The 23,954-nt window shown below is 42.6% G+C and overlaps 2 protein-coding genes across 3 annotated transcripts in view; one reads left to right on the plus strand and one right to left on the minus strand.

Annotated features, from left to right (window-relative positions):
- PRG4 (proteoglycan 4) overlaps positions 1-19,859 on the plus strand; it is a 37,783-nt gene extending 17,924 nt beyond the window's left edge. For both annotated transcript variants that reach the window (XM_033151382.1, XM_033151384.1), the window contains exons 7-13: positions 1,612-1,914; positions 6,936-7,022; positions 7,572-7,711; positions 14,800-14,956; positions 16,638-16,847; positions 17,499-17,624; positions 19,735-19,859. In XM_033151382.1, the coding sequence (XP_033007273.1) occupies positions 1,612-1,914; positions 6,936-7,022; positions 7,572-7,711; positions 14,800-14,956; positions 16,638-16,847; positions 17,499-17,624; positions 19,735-19,838 (1,127 nt within the window). In that variant the 3' untranslated portion in view covers positions 19,839-19,859. The remainder of the gene's footprint in view (positions 1-1,611; positions 1,915-6,935; positions 7,023-7,571; positions 7,712-14,799; positions 14,957-16,637; positions 16,848-17,498; positions 17,625-19,734) is intronic.
- Positions 19,860-19,879: 20 nt separating this feature from the next.
- Positions 19,880-23,954, minus strand: part of TPR (translocated promoter region, nuclear basket protein) — a 57,383-nt gene continuing 53,308 nt past the window's right edge. Inside the window, exons 48-50 of the mRNA XM_033151381.1 lie at positions 22,165-22,283; positions 21,156-21,245; positions 19,880-20,096 (exon numbers count right to left, since the gene is read on the minus strand). Coding sequence (XP_033007272.1) covers positions 20,047-20,096; positions 21,156-21,245; positions 22,165-22,283 — 259 coding nt within the window. The 3' untranslated portion in view covers positions 19,880-20,046. The remainder of the gene's footprint in view (positions 20,097-21,155; positions 21,246-22,164; positions 22,284-23,954) is intronic.

Here is a 23,954-nt window from a genome sequence, read left to right on the forward strand (position 1 = left end):
GAGTCCCAGGGACATCAATAACACAGACTACTCCAGGTGATGGAACTAATCCTGATGAGGTTGATAAAAGTGACAAACCAGAAGGGACCACTACAGTCACTGAAACAACAATAATACAGACTGATCCAGGTGACACAACCAATCCTGATGGTGTTCCTGGAGTCCCAGGGACATCAATAACACAGACTACTCCAGGTGATGGAACTAATCCTGATGAGGTTGATAAAAGTGACAAACCAGAAGGGACCACTACAGTCACTGAAACAACAATAATACAGACTGATCCAGGTGACACAACCAATCCCGATGGTGTTCCTGGAGTCCCAGGGACATCAATAACACAGACTACTCCAGGTGATGGAACTAATCCTGATGAGGTTGATAAAAGTGACAAACCAGAAGGGACCACTACAGTCACTGAAACAACAATAATACAGACTGATCCAGGTGACACAACCAATCCTGATGGTGTTCCTGGAGTCCCAGGGACATCAATAACACAGACTACTCCAGGTGATGGAACTAATCCTGATGAGGTTGATAAAAGTGACAAACCAGAAGGGACCACTACAGTCACTGAAACAACAATAATACAGACTGATCCAGGTGACACAACCAAGCCTGACAGTGTAGATGAAAATGACACACCAGAAGGGACTACTACAGTCACAGAGACAATAATAGCACAGACAGATCCAGTTAGTGGAACACCCAGCCCTGTTGGTGATGATAGGCCAGAAGGGACTACTACAGTCACAGAGACAACAATAATACAGACGGATCCAGGTGACACAACCAACCCTGATGGCATTGATAAAAGTGACAAACCAAAAGAGACTACTACAGTCACAGAGACAACAACAATACAGACTGATCCATCTAGTGGAACACCGAGCCCTGTTGGTGATAAAAATGACAGACCAGAAATTATCACTACAGTCAAAGAGACAATAGTTACCGTGACTACCCCTCAAAGTGGCACACCTAGCCCTGATGGTCAGAATGACAGGCCTGAAATAACTACAGTAACAGAGACTATAATAACAGAGATTAATCCAATCAGCCCTAGCAATCCTAATGAAAACATTCCTTCAACAAGGAATCCAGAGACCCCAGAAAAAACAACACCAAAACCCAAGCCGCCAAATGATCAGCCAAACCCCAAAGATGATGAGAACAGTGACAAACCAGATGATACTACAAAAGTAACAGAGACAACAACAATAATTACACAGCCCAAGTCACCCAGTGAAACACCAAGTCCCAATCAAAGTGACAAGCCAGACAAGCCAACTCAAGTCACACAGACAACTACTACCATCCAAACTGAATCCAAACCACTGAGTGATTCCCCTAACCCCGAGGAAAGTGACAAGCCAGATAGCATCACTACAGTTACAAAAACAACCACAACTACCACAACAGAATCAAATCCCAGTTCACCTAACCCCGATGACAATTCTAAAAATGGCAAGTCAGAAGTTGTCACTAAAATTACACGGATAGTAACAACTACTACAACTACAACCACCACCCAATCAAATACAACTGACCATCCAGAAACAACCACCCGTGATGTTACAACTAATACAAAAATTGATCTTGTTTCAGATAGAGAACCCATCAAGGAAACTCCAACTAACAAGAATACAAACACTACAGTAACACAGGTGACTACAACATCCTTGAAAGCATCAAAACCTCCTGACACCTCATCCTCGACTGTAGACAAGACTACACCGTATACCTCCACTCTGTCCACTATACTTATACCTACAAAAAGAAAAACAGTGACCTATCATCCCACTACTACATACTCCACAATCTCCACAACTAGGCTTCCCGAGTGGATTACCAACATAACTGCAGAGTATGTTCGACCGGAAAAGTTTGTCACACCCCTGTTGTACAAAGGTATGTTTACTACTACTTTTATTTTGTTTTTACACTTTTAAAATTTTTAAATTTCTTTTAATGCCACACACACACACAAATCAAATTTTAGGGTGGTTTTTTATTATGTTAAAAAAAGAATTGTGTATCAATAACTCTCTCTGGAGTGAACTTTTGAAGAGCTACATGGGATTCTAGACAAAGTCAAAGGAGAGATGCCTCCTATCTTTCCCCTCAAGGCTGAACATGGGCAGTCTTCACCAATCTGGTGTCCTCCTTATGTTCTGTAATATAACTCCTATCGGCCCCAGCTAACATGTAGTCTGAAACACCTGGAGGGCACCAGGTTGACAACAGTTAAGCGATGGTAACATTACAAGCGTATTTATGAAGGTATTTTTCAAATACAGTGTGATCCCACTTCATTATACAAAGTTTTATCATTAACATTTGCAATATTTAGTGCGAGAGGCTGGCTAGAATTGATTCCCCCCCCCAGACATATGGGCCACAACATATCTGCATGCATATACAGTGTGTAAAAATATGAAAATGTGTAATAATGACTGTTTTCATGTCCTCGGGGAGAAATGGCAACAGGGGTCGGCAAGACTGTTCTACTGACCCACAAGCCACCCCTGAACCAAGCTGCCCACTCGGCAAGTCCCCCGCATGCTAAACCAGATACCAGAAAACGCATCTGCGTATGTCCAGACGCCGAAAATCGCTTCTGCGCAGGCACGAATTTCGGCATCTGGGCATGCGCAGAAGCAGTTTCCGGCACTGCGGACATGCGCAGGCGCGATTTCCGGCCCACGGACGATCTCCGTGGGAGTGATCCGGCCCATGGCTGGTAAACCTTGCCGACCCCTGGGTTAGAAAGAGAACTCCATAATAATGCACGAGGTAACTGTTTAGTATTTTTAGATTTCCAGGTGGCAAGCAGGATTGTGGAGTGAGATGCACTGGTTATGCTCTGTGCAACTGTAATGTACTGGAATAAAGGGCAAAAAAAGTTATATTTAGGCAACTCTTTAGAATGCCCTACGTATAAAAACCCTTCCCCTGGCAATATGTAGCAGGAGGAGCCTTATACTTGCTTTTGACAATTCTTTAATAGTTTTCTTTATGTTTTGCTTAAAGCTGAAGTCGAGTTTTACAGATTCGCACTTTACATTGTGGAGAATGTCTTGTAAAAATCAACAGGGGTTAGTAATGCCATGTACGCTCATTCTTGTTGTTAACATAGTCTCCGTGATAAGTTAGTTTTACATTGTCTGCACCGAAGTTCCACAGTCTGATGAGATGATGAGCCCCAGCACCAACACCATAAAGCACTACATTTGCCCCACATGGACAGGAGACTGCAATACAGGTCCAGTGGAATGGGTATGGACTCACAAAACCTTCAAGTGGCCCACGCATGCATTTGTGTTGCCAAGGTGCCGTGAATCTGCCCCCATCCTGCCATTTGGATGCAGCAAGAACTACAGACACAATTCATTTGAGTTCAAATCAGGCCACAACTCTGTGGATTACAGATACAAATGGGTTTTGGCTTAGCATTGGGCAGCCCACCAAGACCTCCAGCCCGCCTGCTGGAGGATACCAGAGGTCAAGCCTGGTGTGCGTTAGACCTATGATATACCTCAAATACAGTGGTGCCTCTGGTTACGAACTTAATTCATTCCAGAGGTCCTTTCTTCACCTGAAACAGTTCTTAACCTGAGGTACCGGTTTAGCTAATGGGGCCTCCCGCTGCTGCCGTGCAATTTCTGTTCTCATCCTGGGGCAAAGTTCTTAACCCGAGATACTACTTCCAGGTTAGCGGAGTCTGTAACCCGAAGTGTTTGTAACCTGAGGTACCACTGTAGGTACTACTCCACAGGCTTGCCATGCTGGAAAGTGCTATGGCCCTTGTTCCCTCCCTGGATGTTTGGACAGTAGCATCTCCCCTATGGATCCCTTTTTAAATTTTATTTTGACAAATTAATAATCGTAAATAAATAAGAATAAAAATGTGCACCCAACCCCTGAGACCATTCCATTGTAACTATTCAACCTCCCAAAATTTCAACACCTTGTGATGGTTTAACCCCTTTCAATTTTAACAGTACAAATTCTACAAACACCTTCCATTTCTCCTCAAAATTATTTCTCCTGCGTATTCCCTGTCTTACCTTAATGGCACATGTTAATTTATCATTAATAGCTAGATCCCACACCTCTTTATACCATTCTTCCGTTTTATATTCTGCTTGCCCCTTCCACTTCCTAGCTATCATAAGTCATGCAGCTGTCAATAAATTTGTGAGCAAGTCATTCATAACCTGTGAACCTTCCACCCCATTGTAAATTGATAATAATGCTACCTCTGGACTTTTGGTCAGCTTTAACCCAGTGATTTATGGATCTCTTTAATGGGATATTCCACCACCATGGAGGGGGAAACCCAGACACATAATATCCCCTCTGCCACTGACTAGGAATATACCCAATGCCATATCCATCAAAGTTATGGCCATTGCTATGAGGAACGCAAAACCCTCAGACAGGTTCAGATAGTCTGATAGGACAAATCCCTGCCTGTCCCAAATACGGCAACCATAAAAACCATAGCAATGACAAGCAAATACATTCAACTGCCAGCAAACCGTAAGATCATGACTGAGGGAGGGTGGGAGGGAGGGAAAACCGAAGCCAACTGTGGTCCCGAGCGAGGTATACATTGGCTTTTATTTCCTCAGAGTGGACCCAGGTGAGAACTCCCGAGGAGTCGAGCCTGGACCCAACCATACCCTCAGCCACACCTGTGATTGGCCACAAACATGGGTGGGCAAATTTGAATCCTGCATCAGCCAGGAGAGGTTGGAACATCTTCCAATCAGGCGCAGGAGACCAGGGGTGTGTTGCACGAAGGTCGACGGGGTCAGAGGTGGTGCCGGACTGCAAACACTGTGTCACTGAAAGGGTGAGCAGATAAGGCTCATGCAGTGTGTAGGCTAATGCACGCAGCTTCTATATATTACAAACCTATGTGTCCAACCCTCACCTAATCCCATCTGCATGAATACACTGCACTCTTAACAGTACTAAAAAAGGACTTGGAATAACCATTGGTACCAACATGCTGTTGTGATGGAGGTGGCAAAGCTTGATATAATCAGTGCCTTTATGTTGATTCAGCTCCACCAGAGGGTGTATCCATTCTCTAGCCTTCAGCCAGTTGGCGTGAAAGAACCCTGACAAAAATACACTCAGGTTGTATGTGTAAAATTCAGAAATACTTTGCAAGAATGATGTGCTTCCTCAACCTTTCCCACTTTTCCCCAATCCATTGCCGTGTTAGAAGAGCAGAGAAGGGTGAAGACGCCTTGTAGAAGAGCAACAGTCGCAATCATAGACCTGGCAGGTGTAATTTCAAATCCTAGACTGGAATTACACGCTAAGCTGTGTTGTATTTTACTTTATTTTCTCCAAGGAGCTCAGGCATGGTTTACCTACACCCATGATATTCTTACAATAAGTTAGGAGGGGACGGTAAAGTTAAGCTGATAGAGAGTGACTGGCCCACACTCACCCAGCAAAATTTATGGACAAACAGGGATTTGAACATAAATCTTATGGGTCCAAATATGGCCATCTTCTCAACAACAACTGGTTCTTTTCAATATGTGGGTATTTCTACATTTAGCAATAAGTTAACACCAGAAAGCAAAAGATGCATGTGACAGGAGGGATCCAGCTTCAAGTCGTTCTGTCTTTGCCAAAACCTGCCTCAGAGTCTTTGCCAAAACCTGCCGTACCACCTAACAGTTTATTTAAGAAAGGGTGGAACAAGTCTAATGAATTTGAGCATTGCCAAAAATTATTCCTATATGTGCCCATGCACCCAGTTGCTCATCTGCAATACAATAATCATGATCAATCTCATGCATACGAGTGGTATAGAATATTAACACCCGCTTTCAGTAGACATATCAGTAGGCTAAGCTGTATTTTTTAAAAAAAGTTTTTATTTTATTGAATATAGTGTATCAAATGGTGCCCTTTGAGATTATACGAATGTTAAGATGAAAGCTTTTGAAGACCATGTACGTATGGTTGCATCTACACCATGGCTTCCCCAAAAGAATCCTGGGAGCTGTGGTTTGTTAAGGGTGCTATGTGAAGGGTCAAATAAAGTTTCCAAGACTCTTTCGGGGAAGACATGGCTATTAAAGTGCTTTAAGTGCATGGTGTCAATATGAGCAAAGTATCAGAGACGTATAGGGCTGGAAGGAATCTTTTTGACCATCTGGATCAATGTTTCCCAAACCTGGGTCTCCAGCTGTTTTTGGACCACAATTCCCATCAACCCTGACCACTGGTCATGCTAGCTAGGGATGATGGGAGTTGTAGTCCAAAAAAAAAAACGTGGACACCCAAATTTGGAAACACCAAACCTTGTCCAACCCCCTGCTCAGTGCAGGAAATCAGGGCTAGAGCAATTCCAACAGATTCTCTGATTAGCCTTTGCTTGAAGACCTCTAGCAAAGATGAGCCCATCACCCTGATAAGTACAGGTAATGTGTTTGATTGTCAAACTGTTCTTACTGGCAAGTAGTTTCTCCTCATGACAACTGAAATCTACCCTCCTGTAAACTTTAGCCTGTTAGACCCATCCCTGTCTTTCGTTCTTTGCTCCTCTCCTCCACCATAATAATGCCCAGTTGCTCCAACTTTTTCCTCATAAGAGCTTGTTTTCCCATGATTGCGTATGGTCTGATTGGAGAGCAAATCACCGGATCCTTGAGAACCTTCTAGAACTAGTCAGTGCAAATATTTTGGAGAGGAGCACTCAAAGTCAATTAGCAAGGACTACATTTAATCTGGCATTTATCTTTGTGAGAATTATGTCCGTTGGAACAAGTCTTAGGGTTAATGCCCAGGGAATATTGTTATCATAAACTAAAGCGTTTAGGATTAACCTTTTTTAGTAGAGGACCCTTCACGATATAAAACTCGGAATTGTAAAATTAAATCGGCTTATTTTGTACCAGATGTACCTCAAGAGATGAACTTATGCAGCCAGAAGCCGGCAGATGGGATAGTCCCTTTACAAAATGGATCACTGGCTGTATTCAGAGGTGAGTAAGCAGACTGGTGAGCTTAATGTTGTTGTTTACAAAAATATGACAAAAATGCAGAATATATTGTTATGTACATATCAGTCCCAGTTCAGATGAATATGCTTTCAACTAACACATACACACAAATGACTGGTGGTTCCTGCTAGACAAGTATCCCCAACCTCACCCACATCCAAAATACACAGCCTGCCCCCCCCCCAAAAGACACAGCCAGTCCAATGGTACTTTAAAAAGTATGGAACTGCCAAAGGAGATGTACATCTAATAAGCCTACTTCCATAGAGTCATCTCTCTCACTGGACTGGGACAATTATGTTTCAATGGCCAAAGAACACTTGCCTTTTGGAGAAAATAGCTACCACCATCTTCAAACCACCAAAAACAACATGTATAGGATTCCACAAATGGATGCACCAGGGCACCACTCCTGCCCCTTCTAGCAGGTACCCCTGTATTGAGAAGGTTGAGTACTACAGAGAGACTGATTCCTGAGGATTAATACACCCCCCCTTTCTTCACTCCTTCAACCTCTGCTTGATTTTGCAGGCCATTACTACTGGTTGCTGAATGGAACGAGTCCACCATCACCTTGCCCCCGTAAAATCACAGACGTGTGGGGTATCCCCTCTCCCATCGACACAGTCTTCTCTAGATGTAACTGTGATGGCAAAACCTTCTTTTTTAAGGTGGGTCACATGGATTCCTCAATGTGCATGACACAACACTGACATGTTGACATTTGTAGGCGGTGATTATAATGTAGAGATCATCACTGTCGCACGAAAACTAAACCAATGAACAAACATAACCTGCATTTTGCAACCATAAAACGTCACACTCTGGATTGCTTATATCCTGACTTACCATGCACTGGTTAATTCAACGTTGATTATTGGTTGTTGTGCGAACAATTCTTTTTACGGATAGATGTGTTTTGTAGAATCTGTGAAGTTTTAGTTCTGTGGCGGTTTTGATCAAATGCAAGAAATAAGTTTGTCCTTTCCGCTGAGGCACCGCTGTGTCTGGGCTGTACAACTTCAGACTGTAGGCAGGACTCACAGGATCAAATGTTTCCCTAAACAAAAATAAAACAAAATGATTAATTCCACCCTCACAGAAAACTAGCACTACCATATCAGGGAGCAGGGTTTGTCCTCTCCTGATCACCATTATTCCAGCACCGCATAAAAAGGTAAAGGTAAAGGGACCCCTGACCATTAGGTCCAGTCGTGGATGACTCTGGGGTTGCGGCGCTCATCTCACTTTATTGGCTGAGGGAGCCGGTGTACAGCTTCTGGGTCATGTGGCCAGCATGACTAAGCCGCTTCTGGCGAACCAGAGCAGCGCATGGAAACACCGTTTACCTTCCTGCCGGAGCGGTACTTATTTATCTACTTGCACTTTGATGTGCTTTTGAACTGCTAGGTGGGCAGGAGCTGGGACCGAGCAACGGGAGCTCACTCCATCGCGGGGATTCGAACCGCCGACCTTCTGATTGGCAAGTCCTAGGCTCTGTGGTTTAACCCACAGCGCCACCCACATAACAGCTGTCATTTTCTGGCTTGAAATGCTTTCATGGCCATGAAGGATTTCGAGACCTGAGCTAGGATACAATCCAACAATCTTAGTGGAGTTAAGCATGCCTAAGGCTGTAATTCAATGCACTGTTACCTAGAAGTAAGCCCAATTAAACATAATGTGACTTGTTTCTGGGGAAATAGGCTCAAGGTTATGTTACCACTGTGTTAGATTGAGGCCACTGGTACAAAAGTGTTTCCAAGTGACCTGTTTATTGATAATTTATCCTGACCGGTTTGCACAAAGTTTGCAGGGTGCCTATGCAAGTCTGTTGTTCACTGAGCCTTCGTTCTCACTTGTTTGTGGGGAGGCGTTACGACATTGTATCAAGCAATAGCTCTCTCAAACTTTCCTTCTTGTACACTGCCCAGTTTTTAAAATACTGTATACAGTGGTACCTTGGTTTACAATCAAAATCCATTCCAGAGATCCGTTTGTAAACCAAAACAGGTTGTAATCCAAGGTGTGCTTTCGCCAGTGGGGCATCCAAAAAAAAGTTGTTCGTAATCCCCCCCCCCCCCCCCAAATAGGTTGTAATCCAAAAAAAGGTTGCAAACCGGTACAAGCACTTCCGGGTTTGACGTGCTTGTAATCCAAAACATATGCAAACCAAGACATGTGCAAACCAAGGTACCACTGTATATATTTTGGGAAACGGCTTTGTTGTGCAACAGTGGCAAATTCACTTTAATTGTGCAGACCGAATTTGTTGGTATGAAGTTGAATCTCACCTATGAAATAGAGAATGCCCAGAAGGACTTTTAGGAAGCAGCAAATATAGGAAGCATTTACCGCGTTCACCTTTAAGCACAATAAGGAGTGGGAAAGTTAATGAGCACAAGCAAAGCTGTCAGCTAAATAAATCTTAATATCTGATTTTCAATCAGTTACACTGGCATAAATTTGGAAGAGGTTTTTGTCATACACGTGGAGGGAAACCTTAAAACGTGTTGCAGAGTTCTCAAAAAAATAGACCAGAGGCAATATGTTATCCAGCAGAGCTTTTACTTGTGCTGAAGGCAAATGAGCATCATGGTCACAAATCCAAATACATTCAGGATTGGCGCGGTCCGTAAAAAAATCCAGTTGCAGCACTTACAAAAACTTACACACTTATCTTAGGAGACTGAAACCTTAACACTAAGCATACTGTGCCAATCCTGAATGCTCTGCTGGATGAAATATGGCCTATAGTCTATTTTTTGAGAACTCTGCAACGTGTTTTAAGATCCCCCCCCCACGTATGACAGTTTTGAAGAATGGCATATTTTCCCTCTTGTTTTCAGTTGGTGTAGATATGTGTCACACAGGGGGGCCAGCTTAGAAACGGCATCCTCCCCTTTCTCTCACATCTGTTTTAAGATGGTGCCTATGCCGTGCAGTTTTTTTTTTTAATGAATATGTGTATTAACACACTTGACATTTTGAAAGTGATGCCTGACTAATTGGCAACATTAGTCTAGTCAGTCACCTGACCAGGTTTTTTTGAACTGGCTGATCCATTAAACATTGCAGCCTTGAGCAAGCTTCATTTATAAAACGTAACAACATTTCAGCCAGAATGACAGATCAGTTTTTGTGCACACCATTCATGTCTCTGAAGAAGAGGGAGAAACCACCACAGAGTTCGGCACCTGGTAAAAACATCTTAAAAATTAATATGGAAACAGCTTGAAGGACGGGAGTGGTTTCCAAGAAACACTAAAACACTGCGCCACACCTCATATTAAATATTTCCTATTCCTCAGCTGGAATTTTAAATAGTGTTTGAAGCAGAAGGGACCCCTGAAATGCCAGCAATCTGTGTTCATTATACCACAATATATAATAAGGAAGCTTGCAGGAAGGACAAGACATTCTGCTGAAGGAATCCAAGGAATAACTTTCCAGGAAGCTGAAAGGAAGTGGGGCACAAAATCCGGCTGCATGCGGTATTCTTGATGACTCCTCAAAACTTTGCAACTGTTTGGGTGGTTGGGCTGGTTCTTTTTGGTGAGGTGCGGACCCTCCAAGTGTCCCTATATTCTAGTCACGTCCCTGATTTAGAGAAGCTGTCCCGGTTTCTGATTTGATCCTGGAATGTCCCTAGTTTCACGGGAGAAACGTTGGTGGGTATGGAGTTATCCAACACCCCCCCCCCCAGCCGTCTGAAGGCAATCCTATAGAGGGAGGTCGTTTTTTTAAAAAAAATGTTTAATGTTTTATTATGTTTTTTATATATGTTGGAAGCAGCCCAGATTGGCTGGGGCAACCCAGTATGATGTGTGGGGTATAAAATAGTAAAATTATCATGATGGAATGGGATGTACCTATTGTTATAAAAATTAGGTTCAACCCCAGAAGGGAGTCCACACGAACCCGGGGGAGAGCCTTAGTAGGGCTCCCCTCCTCTCAGGAGCACTTATGAATAAATAGAGACGATACAAAATCTCCCAAAGCAAGGCGATAGCCCTTTATTTGTTACTGCTGCAGCAGGGTGTCTTGCAAGCAAAAGACCCCGAACAAAGGCGCGCAAGCTCCTATATAGACTTTTGAAATTGCCCCCCTCCAGCTCAAGACCACCCCTCCATACATTAGAATTACATCACAAATTGGGAGGGTCTGGTAGCAATGATCTGAGCATCTTGGACCCTGCCCCATGTCTCCTCTTGCCCTCCACCAAAAACCCATCAAGTGAAACAAAAGATATTTACATTTCCCTATATCCCAGCCAAGTTAATCACACCTTTTTGTCTGACACTCAGGTATCAGGATGCCAGAGATTATCACTCAGGCAGAGGTCTGCTGAGTAGCTGGAGGGGCAACCCCCCCCCCTTTGTTCCTGAGACAAAGAAATACTTGGTCAGTTGGGAGTCAAAATGGAGTGAGGCCTGTCTTCCTGTGCTGTTTTTCAGACATGTGGCCTTATTTGTTTTGGTACATTAATAACAATTATTATATATAAATAAAATACCTTAAAATTCTTACAACACTATTTTTATTGGAGAAATGTTAGAGGGTATGGAGGTAGCACCGGGTTGATTTTAAGAGCCTTGCATATCTAACCTTTATTTGTGTAGCTTAAGCAAGAGGGTTTTGCCGTTGTTGTTTAAGCCGAACGCGAGAGCCAGTTTCATTTTGCATTTAGTGGGGTGTTTTGGACCCAGTTTCAAAATCCCACTCAGTCCAACCTACCTGGCAGGGTTGTTATGAAGATAAAAGGTGGACAGGAGGAACAATTTATACTGCTTGGATCATCTTGAAAGGAAATGTGGTGTATAAATTTAAGAACAAATGAATCGTATTTTTATATTACATGAGGTATGCTCACTTACGTCTAAACAAATTAACTGTGTTCCAGATCACTTTTCCCAACACTATCTTCTGCTTCTTTCTTACGTTCTCAATATATGTTGTCAGCATTTTTTATTTTTATTTTGCTTTTAAAAAGGACACACCTAAAATTGAAGTTTTGTAAGTATGCCAAGCCTGGCAGTAACTTCAGTAGGTCAGATTCTGACGGCCCAATCTTGCATGTTTTATTGAAAATGACCAGTTTTTTTGGTGTGTGTGTGTTTTTTTTTTTAAAGTTAAGCTAATTCCTTCCATCTAACCACATATATGCCAGTGACCATTGGCACTGTCTATCTAAAGATACATTTCTTCATTTTGAAATAAAGTGTTGGCACAGGTTTTCACTAATTTTTTTTTTTGGCTAAATCTCAGGAAAATCAACATGACTGCAAATAGGCCCTGCCCTAGCATTAGACAGATGAGGGCTTAATTTGCAAATGCGTAATTGGCAAGAGGCTACATTTTATTTACTGAATTTCCCCCAAAGAGGATAAATTTGGATTAAATGGGAGATGGGGAAATACTAACTGGTATTTTGACTCCAAGATGTGGATGCTGCAACAAACAGCAACACACCAAAAAAAATATATGCATAGATGAGGAGGACCCGTCCCCAATAGACACACAGTCCTCCCCAAAACAAAATGGCGGCCACCTCCAAAAGAACGGGGGAAAGGATATAAAGTGATTCAAAAACAGAAAGGTCTATTTTATTTGTTGTTGTTCAGAAAAAAAAATGTTTGAAAAAGTCCCTTCTTTTCCAGATGCTCTTAAGTCTTGGTTGTTATTACTTTATGTCTATTGCTGGTGTGTTGCTGTAGATCAGGGGTCAGCAAACTTTTTCAGCAGGGGGCCGCTCCTCTGTCCCTCAGACCTTGGGGGGGGGGGGGTAGACTGTGGGGATAACCAGTATCTGGGACGACCAGTAATCCCGGAGTTCCTGCTCCCACTGGCCGTGAAAGGGTCCACTGGTTATGAACCTGAAGGTAGTTGTTGTGAGTTCTGAAGGTTTCCGAAGGTTTCCGAAGGTTTCTTTGGAGTCACGAGGGCTCCTCTGGAGTTACGTTACAAAGGCTTCTGAAGGTTTCCGGATAGGAAAGAATAGGCAGAGCAAGAAGTAAAGTAGAAGGTGCGGCCGAAAGCAGAAAGAGGCCAAAAAAAGAGACTGCAGTCAATGGTTCAATTACACTCACTAATAGCGAGCTCTCCCAACTGCCTCCAACTGAAGCAGGGGCCATTTATTTAAGAATTGAACAACGTCATTAAACAGGCTTTGACCAATCACAACTCAATAAAACAAGCGGGAAAACAGTCTAGGAGCCGTTAGCAGAGGCTTTTCTGGCGCGCTTGCAGAGGCGCGGAAGGATCCTGGCTCTAGCTCCGGACGGATCCTCTTTTCTCCTCCACGCGCAGCAGCACAAGATCGGAGAGATAACAGCCGCACGCGGGGAGGCGTCGGAGCGTATTCCCACAGCAGACTATATTTGGGGGGGGGGTGAACGAATTCCTATGCCCCACAAATAACCCAGAGATGCATTTTAAATAAAAGGACACATTCTACTCATGTAAAAACACACTGATTCCCGGACTGTCCGTGGGCTGGATTTAGAAGGCAATTGGGCCAGATCCGGCCCCCGGGCCTTAGTTTGCCTACCCATGCTGTAGATTAAAGTGGGAAAATGAAGATAAAACGAATCCAGGAACAATTTTGAATTACTACAGCTAGTGGCCATACACATGCATTATAGTAGCAAAGAAAAATAGATACTTAATGCTGGCTGGCTAGTTTTTGTTTGTTTAACCAGCTTTGTGGAATAGAAAATAATAGGACAAGCGAAATACACAGGAAATACATTAAAAAGAACTGCATCACTAAATAATACTGGCTCAGACCCATGCGATGTTTGAGGCTGAATGTTATCTACAAGCTGATCAAAATTGGGGTTTTTGATGAGATGGTAATAATGTTTCTGCCTTTGTACTAAGCTCTTCCTTTCCCAAACAACTTGGGAATAATTCCTGCTGAGGAAAATGTGGTGATAACAGGGGCGTAGCAAAGTAAATTGGTACCTGGGGACAATTTTCTTTTGTCAACCCCCCGCCCCCAAGGCATGGGAAGGTCAGGTGGTACCCGGTGTGGAAAACTTCTTGTCACACCCCCCCCATTGACACCCCCCCCCCGCAAAAATGCTTTTACGTTATTTCATATTTTCTTACAAAGGAATAATAACAAGTAATAATAAAATAATTTATATCCCACCCTCCCCGGCCAAAGTCGGGCTCAGGGTGGCTAACACCAGATACATAACATTGGTATAAAATCAAACAATAATTAAATTACCTCCTAAAAACATATCAAAATCAAATTAAAGTCTAATTAGATGGCTTTCCACACGGTTAGGGTTGGGAACAACAGTAAGTGTTCTCTGAACTGAAATTTCAGCCTTCATGACATAGGAAAACAGCCAAGTGAACAGCTATTTTGGTGGAGGGTCAAGATATTAACCGATATGCATGAAATTTCATATATAGCTATATAATCCCTAATATAGTAAGATAAGACCTTCGGAGCAGGCATTTTCAAAATAAATAAATAAATAAATAAATAAAATGTTTTTTTTAAAAAAAATCGAATTTTTTTTCCAAAAAAAATTGTTCCTTGATCATTTGTCACCCCCTCCATTATGGAACCCGGGGCGACCCGCCCCCCTTGCTACGCCCTCGGGTGATAATAAGGATTACTTCTTAAATGCCCCCCTCCCACCACAACAGCAGCAACAACATATGTCCATATTAAAGGCATGATAGCTCAATGAAGTCTACATTTAATGTATGACATAACTTCAGCCATTTTAATTCTCAGGATTCTCAGTACTGGCGCTTCACCAATGATAAAATGGATTCTGGCTATCCCAAGGCAATTGTAAAAGGATTTGGAGGACTGAATGGAAAAATTACAGGTGCTCTCTCTGTGGCTAGACACAAGAACAGGCCAGAAACGGTTTATTTCTTCAAAAAAGGTAAGATTTATATTTAGGGTGCCTGTCAGGTACATCGGAAACACCGGATAGAATCCAGTATGCAAGGCCAAGGAGATCCTTGGATATTTAGGCTTGGTTAAAATAATACCAATTTCAAGCATTCATCGCAAAACTAAATTATTTATCTGATATGCAGTACAGTGCATTGTGCGGTCTTGGATCCATTGCTGGTATTTATTTATTTATTTTAATTTCTATTTATAAAATATAAATGAAATGAAAAAAAGACAAAAAAGCCTTAACATCTGATTAACTAAATTGCAATCCTAGTTCGAGTTAAAAAAATGAATATTCTTTGTTTTCCAGTCTATAAGTAATAATAATAATAATAATAATAATAATAATAATAATAATAATTTATTATTTGTACCCCGCCCATCTGGCTGGGTCTCCCCAGCCACTCTGGGTGGCTTCCACCAAACATTAAAATACATTTAAAATATCACAGTTTAAAAACTTCCCTAAGTTGCCCCCATGTATAAGACAGCCCTATTTTGGGGACTCTAATTTAAGAAAATGGGGGGGGGGATGTATCCGTGTATAAGACACCCCCAAATTTTGGCATTATTTTTTAGGAAAGAAACTTAGTCTTATACACAGAAAAATATGGTACTGAGTTATGGACATGTCATTTGTGACATCAGTGCAGACTGTACAATTGGACTGCCAGTTTATTCATTATTATATACTAACATCACGATTGATCTAATGTTCTGAATCAGAGTTGCAAGGGATCCCAAGGGCCAGCTAGTCCAAACCTGTAATGCAGAAACCACGGCTCAAAAATCCCTGACGGGTGGCCACCTGACCTCTGCTCAGAAACCTCCAATAAAGGAGAATCTGCCTCCTTGAGGGAGTCTTTCCCACTGGGGAAAAGATTTTACCACCAGCTCTTTCCCGGGTGCTGGGAATTGTAGTTTTGTGGGGTCCAGGCCTTCCTAGCTGGGGATCTGAACCTGTAAGTAACAGTGCGGTGGGATGTCGTTTCTTGCCTTGTGCCTTCAAATACACTCACCTAACAAGAATTTCTTCTTACAGTTCTATCATAAACAGATAAGGTTAATCTTCGGCTTTCTGAAAGCTGTAGAACTTCACAAATGTTGCCAGTGTTATGGAGTAGTTTTTACTGATCCATCTCAATAGCTTATTAAACAGAGCTAGTTACCTGTATTGATTTGTAATCCTGAACAGAATGTTAATTCTCAAAGTTTCTTTTGAACAGCTAGCAATAACAGCAACTGTCTTAACCTAGATTCTAATTAAGAACCTGTTCAACATGCAACAATGTTGCAGAGGAAAGAAAGGCTAGCCATTATTTCAAAATAGTATTGTGAAATCTGTATTCAGAGGGAAAGTGTTTACCAAATAGGAAAAAAGAGAGCCAGTGTGGTGTAGTGGTTAAGAGCGGTAGACTCGTAATCTGGGGAACCGGGTTCGTGTCTCCACTCTTCCACATGCAGCTGCTGGGTGACCTTGGGCTAGTCACACTTCTCTGAAGTCTCTCAGCCCCACTCGCCTCACAGAGTGTTTGTTGTGGGGGAGGAAGAAGGGAAAGGAGAATGTTAGCCGCTTTGAGACTCCTTCGGGTAGTGATAAAGCGGGATATCAAATCCAAACTCTTCTTCTTCTTCTTTCACCGATACAATCTTATCTGATCCAGGCGGCAACCTCCAGCAATATACCTACAAACAAGGAGGAACGAAGAAATGCAGCAAAAAGAAAGTGGTGACTGTGAAATACCCGGCTTACAAACCGAAAGCTGTGATTAGGAGAAGGCGGCGCTTTGAACGTTCTGTAAGACCGGCTCAAATTCTCCGTACCGTCAGAGTCCAGCATCGCCCAGTTGTTCAGTTCAGGCACCAGCCAACTGGTATGTTCACTGTCTTGTACTGCTAATAGTCTACAATCAAGCAGTGAGGGTGTTTAAATCGTGTGGAATTAAAAATTAAGCAGTCTGTGTGCATGACTGCAGCATAGGTGTTTCAAACACTATATAGCAGGGACGTCCAACTCCCAAGAGACTGCGAGCTACTCCCAGGAAAAAAAAATGGCAGTGATCTACCCATTTTTTTGGGGGGGGGGAGAGGGAGTTCAGCGTTGTCAAGCTTTTTTTAGGGGTTCAGGTCATAGTTGTTGAGCTTCTTGTAGGGGGAAACATTGGAGTTGTGGAGCTTTTTCTTGCGTGGGATGCAAAGCGGTGGTGATTATTTTAATACGGAAACGCCGAAAATCACTCTCCGAAACAAAAGCTGGCCGACGCTGACTCTATCTTCCGGTTTAGCGATCCTGCACGACTGAAGGAAACGACAAGGATGCAGGGACGGAAATCAGCTAGTGATCGGCCGGTTGGACATCCCTGCTTTATAGGATGGATTTTCCCCACCTATGCTATTTTTTTTAAATATTCAAATATATATAAAAGCAATTTATGCCTTTGTTTGATATGTTACATGCCCAACGGTTATAACACTTCAGTGATTTGATATCCTCTCTTTCCCAATGTTTCCTTTTGCTTTTGCAGGAGTCTTGCAGCCAGAGGTCAAAGTTGCCTCATACTGGCGAGGGTTCCCCAAAGAAGTGAATTCTGTTATATCGGTTCCAAATGATCAGAAGACAGATGGTTATGATTACTATGCTTTTTCTAAAGGTACGTTGAAGCTAAAACATCACTACTGCCGCCACCAAGGCGGGAAAATATCTAAGCCTGCTTTTTACAAATTAATTTTGTACAGTGGTACCTCTGTTTGCGAACATGATCCGTTCCAGAGTGCCGTTCACACCCCGAAAAGTCCGCAACCAGAGCAGCGCTTTTGCGCATGTGCGAAGCGCAATAGAGCACTTCTGTGCGTGCGCCGAACAGTGTTTACTTCCGGCTTTGCCACATTCTTAACATGAAAAAACGCAACATGAAGTGTTCGTACCCAGAGGTACCACTGTACTCCAGTTCAGTTCAATAACGGAACGGACATATGCTTTTTTCCACTTAATTTTTACAAGGGATCCCCTCAAAAGCACCATCAAAGCACAGGTCATCTCTGCGTTCTGTGGTTTGGTTGTCCTCTTCTGTAAAAATCATAAAGGCTCAGGAGGTTTTTGTGCCTCTTGGACCAATGTTTCTAAGGTTGCTAGCAATCGCTGCATCCGTTATTTTTAAAATAATAATAAATACATTTATTGTCATTGTACAACCTGCGTACAATGAAATTAAACGAGCCACCCTCCCCCCCTACAACACTCAGTCTCGTTGCACTGTGGGCTTATCGAACACACCACCTCGCAAGTCAATTTCACTGTTATTTTCCGTTCAACTGTCTAACAGCCCACAGATAGAAGCTATTTTTTAGCCTGTTGGTACGGCTGATTATACTTCTATATCTCCTGCCCGAGGGTGGAAGATTAAAGAGGTGATGGCCAGGGTGCGAGTCATCCCTGAGAAATTTTCTCGCTCTCCTAAGGCAACAACCCCTCGCCCTCTGTAGAGACTTTCTGTCCGTGGCTGTCAAGTCAGTATAAGGTAAAGGGACCCCTGACTGTTAGGTCCAGTCGCGGCACTCAACTCGCTTTATTGGCTGAGCGAGCTGGCGTATAGCTTCCGGGTCATGTGGCCAGCATGACTAAGCCGCTTCTGGCAAACCAGAGCAGAGCACGGAAACGCCGTGTACCTTCCTGCCGGAGCGGTACCTATTTATCTACTTGCACTTTGACGTGCTTTCGAACTGCCGGGTTGGCAGGAGCTGGGACCGAGCAATGGGAACTCACCCCATTGCAGGGATTCGAACCGCCGACCTTCCAATCAGCAAGCCCTAGGCTCTGTGGTTTAGACCACAGCGCCACCCGCGTCCCAGTGTCAAGCCAGCATACCGCACTGTAATACAATATGAAAGGACACTTTCTATTGTGGACTGGTAAAAGGAGTTCATCAGTTGCTGTGTAACATTATTCTTTCGCAAGACCCTGAGGAAAGGGTGTCTCTGTTGGGCCTTTCTAACCACCTGAGTTGTGTTGATTTTCCAAGTGAGGTCCTCACTAAGGTAAACTCCCAGGAATTGTAATGCCTTACTGTGCTGTCTGCTCCCGTAAGGTTCACTTTGTGTCTTTTTGGTAATCTGGTGTAAAATCATGAAAATTCAAGAGGACTTGGATCTGAATTTTACACAGAACTCTTGGAAAAAGGAAGGTCGTTTGTGGCTGAGTGCACATTTTTTCTCAGGGGTGCAGCGGCAGTGCCCACGATGCACAGTCAAAATTCCAAATGTGCCCACAGACCCAAAACATTTGGTGGCGCTTGATTTAAGGCTACAGTACTAACCAACAGGTCCGAGGAAATGTGCATTTGCAAAAGAATCAGTCCTCCACTGCAGGACATTGGATATTAGGGATTCACATTAAGTCAAGATTTCCTGCTTATGGGACTCTACCTCATGTTTTTAAATGAGTAGAATGTGCCCTTTTATTTAAAACAAAATATAAAATCAAACAATCCTTCCAGTAGCACCTTAGAGACCAACCAAGTTTGTTCTTCCTCATGCATCTCTGGGTTATTTGCGGGGCCTGCCTGGTGTTTGTTTTTACACGAGTAGAATGTGTGCTTTTCTTTAAAATGCATCTCTGGGTTATTTGTGGGGCATAGGAATTTGTTCATATTTTTTTTTTCAAAATATAGTCCGGCCCCCCACAAGGTCTGAGGCTCCCTGGACTGGCCCATGGCTGAAAAAGTTTGCTGACCCCTGCTCTATCTTTATTTCTCTCTCTTACAGATAAATACTACAGCGTGGACGTGGGCAGCAGAATAGCAAGACCAGTCACACTACAGACTGGGCAGACTGTGTCCGGAGCCTGGTACAAGTGTCCTTTAGAGTGATTTGGAAACCCCCAAGAGCTGAAACAGAGACACCACTGCGATTGACAATTTCCTCTAGTTTTTATTAATAAAAGACATAATGAAATATTCATACATCGATCCAAATTGAAAACAAAAAACCCTGCTTCAAGCTTCCCAGCCATTACACAAATGCAAGTAAGAGCAAGACTAGACAGACAGTATACACTGTATTAATTTCTACTGAGCTTTAATTAATATTGCCTCTGTTCAGGCCTCCTCTGCCACCAGGAGTTACACCTACAAAGGGAAAGGAAGAGTATTAATATATACTTTTGTTTCAATTAACTGCTATTAGCTATTAACTACGTTAATATCAGTTTTAAAGGATTCTTTCGAAGCCTGCCTGCCACAAGTCTTTTGGGAGAGTAATGTAGGGATACAGAATGGCATCCCCATAGCCAGAAGGAATAAGCACTCCATACATAATCTAGTATTTACACCTATTTTAACCAATTCAGAAACAGAAGGCTGTGCCGGAAATACTTTCCAGTTCCTTGAAATCGTTATGACAACTAGATTTACTCCTGCCTAATGCCTATGGAAACAGTTCATTTTGGACTGACTGGCAGATTGATACTAATAATTAATTACTTGGAACTAATACACTGCAAGATCTTTAATTCTTTTTATTTCTTTTCTTTAGTATGAGCTTTCAGATTCTCATTTCTTTTTGAGATCCAAGTTCCACCGAGGAGTTTCTTATATTTATTTGTTGCTAGCTACTGCCACTCACATCCCTTTATAACGGCGGTTCTCAAACTTGAATCTCTGGGCCACACTTTCAGAATAAAAATTTGCTCTTGCCACACCTAATTTTTAATTGATAAGCAATACATTGGAAAACACAACTAGGATCGTCCTCAGTATCACTTGATGTTCTTGCTCTCATTTTGAAAAGATATCTATCCATATTCTGCAAATAAATAATAATGCTTTTGATACAACACTACACTGAAATGTTTAAATGTTTCTTTGATTGTCCTTGAATCTTCCTGCCACACTTGCCACCGCCAGGCCCTTTGAGAACCACTGCTTTATAAGAACGCCACATTGCACCAGATCAACTTTAAATTATGCAATTTTCCTTTTAAGTCAATCAAGTACCTTAGCTGATATATATATTGGAAAGTCTCTGGGGTGAATAATCCTCATTATTCAATGTCCATAAGCCCCCTTGCATGTTTTGGTGGCTGCAATGCTATGCAATACATACATTTTTCTTAACAGCAGGTAGGGAAACTTACTTGCAGTCCTATAGAGTTTAACACATATGTGCAAGAAACGAAGGACACCTACCCCTCTGCCTGTTAAACTGACGGCCAGTTCTTAATGTTGTTGGCTGAAGTCTAACTCGCCGGAAAGGCTTCGGATGATTACTGCTTGTGTCTGAAAAGGAAACAGTATGGGACAAAACAAGAAATTTAAGGCCGTGGCTGTAATTTGACTTTTGTCATGCTAGTTAAGTGTAATCATGGCTGATTTTCAATATGCAAGCTGTTAACTTCAGTTTTATACTTCAAATCTGTGAGGGCAAATAAAATACCTTACCGGAAAAAGTAAAAACTGGCTCTCAACCTTCTACATGCTAGCTAGCTAATGGTTTGCCGTGACCGTTTTATGTGCATCCAACTGACGTCCACATGCTCATCACTGTGGACCTGGAAGTGGTCCCAAAACGGGGTATAAAGGGGGTGGGGGTGCAAACAGGGGTTTGGCTGTACTCCAGCATTAATCAACAACACTCACAGGTGCCTGTGTTAAGGATTTTTACTGAAAGTAATGGAAAGCAAAAGACTCCTGGTGTTGCTTAAAATTATAAGCACATTGCCTAGTCAGAAGGATGGAGAATTACTGGTCAAAGGTTTGAAGGATTGAGGACCTACCTAGGCTGTTCTACACTGATATTTAGACCTTTTAACCTGCAGTATTTATCTGGATCTCCTTTCTATCACTTAGAAAGATCAGGTGAATGTCCTCCTTCCACATACTGAACAGACCATGATTTCTTCTCCATGGATGCAGACAAAATAGTGACAAGGAAAATATGAAGATCAAAGAGAAAAGAACCAAACTTGGGAGTTTAACTACCCTAATCTGACAGTGAAAAGTCAACAGTATTTTATCCAGACTAGGGTTTCCCAAACTTGAGTCTCCAGCTGTTTTTGGACTACTATTTCCATTATCTCTGACCACTGGCCCTGCTTGCTAGGGATGATGGGAGCTGTAGTCCCAAAAACAGCTGGATACCCAAGTTGTTGAGAAACCCTGATCCAGACCACTGAGATTTGATGGAACCGAACCCTACCTGCAGATGAACTAGAAGGAGGATCTTGACTTGTGGATGGGAGATCTGACTCATCAGGAGCTTGAGATGATTCTTCTTCCTGCTGGCTGTCTACTTCTAGACCAACCTCTGAAGTAATTCTAAAGGAAAATGGGAGACACACAATGAATTTGCTCGTCAAAACCTCAAGATGGCACAGGAAATTGTATAGCAGAGTTCCCCATCGCCAAACTTCTTTCCACAGTTAAGGGTTTCGACATGACCAAGAACAGAAGTGAACTCCCCTTTCTAGCTCTTTTATTTAATCTGAAAGCGCATCAGGCTTAAATCCTCGTGCTCACTCACTAGCAATGGTACAAGGTGACCAAGATTCAGTGATGAAATCTCTAGAAATGCAGTATCTATGTACTAGGAAATACCAGGGGTGTATATGTGAAGGGAGAATTTGTGGGACACCATTTGAACAGAGGTTCACTACGTGGGATTCACTGATAAGGATCCTGGCATTAAGAACCGAGGCTCGGCTACCTGTGTAACCTCAGCTTTTCATTTCCATAGCCAAATGCCGAGTTCTGTGTCTTGTTCACACTAGAGTCTTACAAAATGTGTGGCGTTCCAGCTTTCATCGGGGTGAATGAAGGTTTCAGTGTGTGAGGTTGGAATCACAGCAACGTTCAAAGGTCTGCTCTTGGGTATATTCTCTTACTGGTTTTCTGCAGCTACATTTGTTCCTCCAACTATTTTGCTGGTGTTCATGATACTGAAGGTGTTCCAAGATTAATTGCACCCAATAAAAATATAGCAGGGTGTCACTCCCAAAAAAATATATTTATGTTTGCAAGAGCTGCTGCTTCCAAATAAAAGCTCTATCTAACACATCTGTGCCTGAAAGCCTGGCAGGGAAATTATTGAGCTCATCTATCAAACAGCACTGAAGACCACACATTATTGATGAAAAAAGCAGTGCACTGCTGCCAAGTATTAGCAATACCCAAAGAAACATGATATTTGGTGTGTGTGTTGTTGTTTTTAAAAAAAGTTTCTATACTGCTTACTATTGCTGCCAAATAGTTTCTTACACTTCTCAATTTGAGCCGCCTATACATTTTAACATCTTTAATGCCAAACGATACCCAAATCAAACAAGACCAGTTTGACTGCCATTTCTGAGAATCACGCCATGAGGTAATGTAATACAGATGGAAGCAATTATGTCTCTTGGCCTGGCAACTCCATTTAAGGACTGCAGCCTGAAAGCAGTTCAAATGTGAAGTTAAAACCTCCCCTTGCAAACGAGGGAACAGAAATACCAGTTCATCATACAAAGTCACAATGCTGAACATTTTTATAGTACGATGGAATCTTGGTTTTCAAATGCCTTGGTGTACTCTAGCATTTTGGCTCCTGAATGCCCAAAACCCGGAAGTAAGTGTTCCAGTTTTTGAATTTTTTTTTGGAAGCTGAACGATGCAGTTGTCAGCTATTGTTTCTGGGGCGCCTGCACCAATCGGAAGCCGTGTCTTGGTTTTCGAACGTTTCGGAAGTCAAATGGACTTCCGGAACGGATTACGTTCAACAACCAAGGTTCCACTGTAGTTCAAAAAGCTTTGTTGTTGTTGTTCAGTCGTGTCCGACTCTTCGTGACCCCATGGACCAGAGCATGCCAGGCACGCCTATCCTTCACTGCCTCCCGCAGTTTGGCCAAACTCATGTTAGTAGCTTCAAGAACACTGTCCAACCATCTCATCCTTTGTCGTACTGGAGCCTCAACTTCAGGATCTGTCCTTCTAGTGAGCACTCAGGGCCGATTT

This window comes from Lacerta agilis, chromosome 6 (assembly GCF_009819535.1).
Source record: "Lacerta agilis isolate rLacAgi1 chromosome 6, rLacAgi1.pri, whole genome shotgun sequence".
In the NCBI taxonomy this organism is placed as follows: Eukaryota; Metazoa; Chordata; class Lepidosauria; order Squamata; family Lacertidae; genus Lacerta; species Lacerta agilis.